The sequence below is a fragment of the Saccostrea cucullata genome, unplaced genomic scaffold, assembly GCF_032062105.1.
Source record: "Saccostrea cucullata isolate Sc308-1 unplaced genomic scaffold, CSIRO_AGI_Scuc_v1 ctg16318, whole genome shotgun sequence".
NCBI lineage: Eukaryota > Metazoa > Mollusca > Bivalvia > Ostreida > Ostreidae > Saccostrea > Saccostrea cuccullata.
This window is the reverse complement of record NW_026941702.1, coordinates 10,038-13,314: the sequence shown is the minus strand read 5'-3', so window position 1 is coordinate 13,314 and position 3,277 is coordinate 10,038. Positions and strand designations below refer to the sequence as shown.

Sequence of the window (3,277 nt, the reverse complement as noted above, 5' to 3'; positions counted from 1 at the left end):
CACCTCTCTTGTAGATTATAAATGGACTGATCCAGTAGTATAGAAATGCAGAAAAAGGATACACGAACATGTTGAAACTTGAAACGGTGAATCACATGGAATAATTGTTCCATGCAAAAAGATAGAAGGAAGTAAACACTACAGTATTTTGCATCAGTAATATCATACTTTTTTTTCTTTCTGAAAACTGTTTCTTTTAAAATACAGGTAAAGAATTCCAGTGTAAATCAGCTTGCACAAATTCTAGGTCTCTAGGTATGATCTATTAGTTTCGGATTTCGCAAATATCAATCCTTATACAGCTTGACAATAAGACAATACAGGCAATAATTGTTTAATCATAGCGAGCGCAGCGAGCTCAATAGACTAACGTGTACGAACGGAGGAAATTCGGTTTGAATTCTGCACATTGTTTCTAGAAATTTTTATCGTACTAAAAAAGAAATTCCAAACTCCCATTAATCCTTTGCAGTGCATATAGCAACATGGTGGCTAAAACATAGCAACAACTTACTTTAAAAAGTACAAACAACAATTTAATGCAATCTCCATGCCACAATACTATCGTTTGCATCCTAAAGCAACAATTTATTTCTTTACGTTTTTACTTCGGTATTCTCCGTGAAACTGGTTTTTCATGCACGAGCGATTTAGCGCTCACTATAAATACGTTTACAGGGGAGTGTTCGATTAATGCGACGTTCGTTACAAAGAATCGCAGGTTGTAATTTGTGTCTTTGGCATGTCGACAGAATCTACTAGCTCAACTTCTACAAGTAACAGAGATGTTCCTCGAGAATTACGTTCAGAGACAAATTCTAATTCTGGACAGGATTTTGATGTTATTGACGCCGTCAGTTTATTCAACAGAAGGTTAGACACCGCCCTTGAGAAGCAAAAATCTCTCATTCTTTCTGAAATACAAGACAAGCTTAAACCAACAAACACATTTGAGTTCCGTGGAGAAGGAAACAAAATACAGTTTCAGTTTAACGAGGAGAGATTACGAGGTTTAGAACTGTTATCACAAAAACTAATCTCTGGCGATTTCAGCGGTGTCACAGATTTAATTTCCTCCGAGAAAGAGGCCATTCGTCAACGAAACAAGATATTACGAATAGCTGATAAACATGGGTGGGACACGGTTAAGGAGTACGTGGATTCTGATATTGCTGACAATAGCGAGGATGCCGCCAGACTGCGCTCCGCTATTTCAAGAGCCGCCAACAAGAAGCGGAAATCTCCTTACGACAGACCCGTTTTCCCTAAAACTTCAGGAGTGTTCGATGGTTTGTCATCTAGGCAGCTTTTTCTCGGCAGTGCAAAATTCAACTACCGTCAGCAGTTCAACCCTAGATTCATCTCGCCCAGTTCGGCAAATTACAGGAATCCCCTACAAACACAAGTCGCTAACATCGTCTGCCACTATTGTCGACTCCCGGGCCATTTTGCAAGATTCTGCCCGTACACTCAGCAACTCCAGTGTTCAGCCCCCCAGGGAACCCAAACAACAGCACTCGTTCCAACATCAACAGCAGACCAGCAATGAAGTTGAGTATGATAGTCATATATTAGATCATAAATCTGACTTTGATGCAAATTCAAACATTTCAGTTAAAGATCGTTTAAAAAACTCTGTCGAATTTTGGAAGAATGTTATAAAGCCAGACGATTTTATTTTAAATGTTATCAGATTTGGCTATAAGATAGAATTTATTACATATCCTGAAGTTGTATGTTTGTCTAACAACAAATCAGCACTGCAGAGCGCCCCTTTTGTTGAAAAGGCCATTTTAGAATTGCTGAGAAAAGAGTTAGTCATTGAATGCTTTGAACCGCCCCATTGTGTAAACCCACTGACCGTTTCAGCGCCATTGAATAAAAAACCAAGGTTAATTCTTGATCTTAGACACGTCAATGCATGCGTTTTAAAGAGAATATTCAAATTCGAGGGGTCTTCAGAGGGTCTCAATTTTGCCGAAAAAGGTTTATTCATGATCAAATTTGATTTAACAAGTGGTTATCATCATGTAAACATCCACCCAGATTTTTACAAATATTTGGGGTTTTCCTGGAATTTCAATGGCTCAAAGCGTTATTTCGTATTCACCGTCCTACCTTTCGGTCTCAGCAGTGCTGGTTATATTTTTACTAAAGTATCAAGACCATTAGTATTGTATTGGAGAACAAAAGCATACGGAGTTATAATGTATTTAGACGATGGCTGGGTTTGCGATTCCAAACAAAATTGTTTTTTAATGTCACAGAATATGTTGCATGCTGGTTTTCTTGTTAATGAAGCTAAGAGCGTTTGGAACCCAGTGCAAAAGTTAGAGTGGCTCGGTTTTGAGTGGAATTTAGAAGTCGGTTTTATTGGTATCCCTCGACATAAATTAGAGAGTTTGTGTAGCAAGATAAATAATCTAAAAGAAAAACAAAATATAACTGCTAGAGATCTCGCTTCAGTAGTAGGCAGCATTATTTCTATTAAGTTTGCACTTGGGCCTGTTTGTCAAATAACAACGAGACAATTGTCAATGCTTATTGCTAACGCATCATGTTGGGATGAAATTATTAATATTCCACATCCTGCCTGGTGTGAGCTAGAGTTTTGGTTAAAAAATAGCCTATCTATTCCCGCCAGGGTTATTTCCCCATGGTATCGTACACCGGAACGCATTGTTTTTACTGATGCTAGCGATTTTGCAGGCGGTGGTGTCATGTTAGATTCTACTAAGAAAGTTTTTCATGTTATGTGGGACGAATCAGAGAGATTTCGAAGTTCAACTTTTAGAGAACTCAAGACAGTTGAAGTGTTTGTGAAAATTTTTGGTGGTGTTTTAGAAAATAAATTTGTAAAACTATACTCAGACAATCAGAACGTTGTTAGAATATCGCAGATCGGTAGCATGAATTCCGATTTACAATCTCTTGCTTTTTCTATATACACAAATTGTTTGACAAGAAACATAGATTTTTCTGTAGCTTGGGTTCCACGAAATCAAAACGTAGAAGCAGATTTTGTTAGCAAAGTTTTTGATTTTGACGATTGGGGTATAAGCAATCATATTTTTGTATTTTTCAATAAGGTTTGGGGACCTTACACTTGTGATATCTTTGCGAGTTGCAATAATTACAAAGTGAAAAAATTTTATTCTTTTTTTGGACTCCTGGAACAAGCGGCGTCGACGTATTTGCGTTCGACTGGTCACAAGATTTGAATTGGATTGTTCCTCCCGTTTTCTTGATAGGGAGGTCAATAAAGCATTTATTAAAT

General features: G+C 37.6%; 1 protein-coding gene across 1 annotated transcript; it reads left to right on the top strand.

Annotated features, from left to right (window-relative positions):
• The first annotated feature begins 742 nt into the window (after positions 1-742).
• Positions 743-1,549, top strand: LOC134258256 (uncharacterized). Its single transcript, XM_062740787.1, has one exon. It carries the CDS (start codon positions 743-745, stop codon positions 1,547-1,549), a length of 807 nt encoding a protein of 268 aa, XP_062596771.1.
• Positions 1,550-3,277: the final 1,728 nt, after the last annotated feature.

Bases quoted from the DNA above. Each gene is read 5' to 3' on its own strand.
- LOC134258256 (XM_062740787.1), top strand. From the start codon at position 743: ATGTCGACAGAATCTACTAGCTCAACTTCTACAAGTAACAGAGATGTT.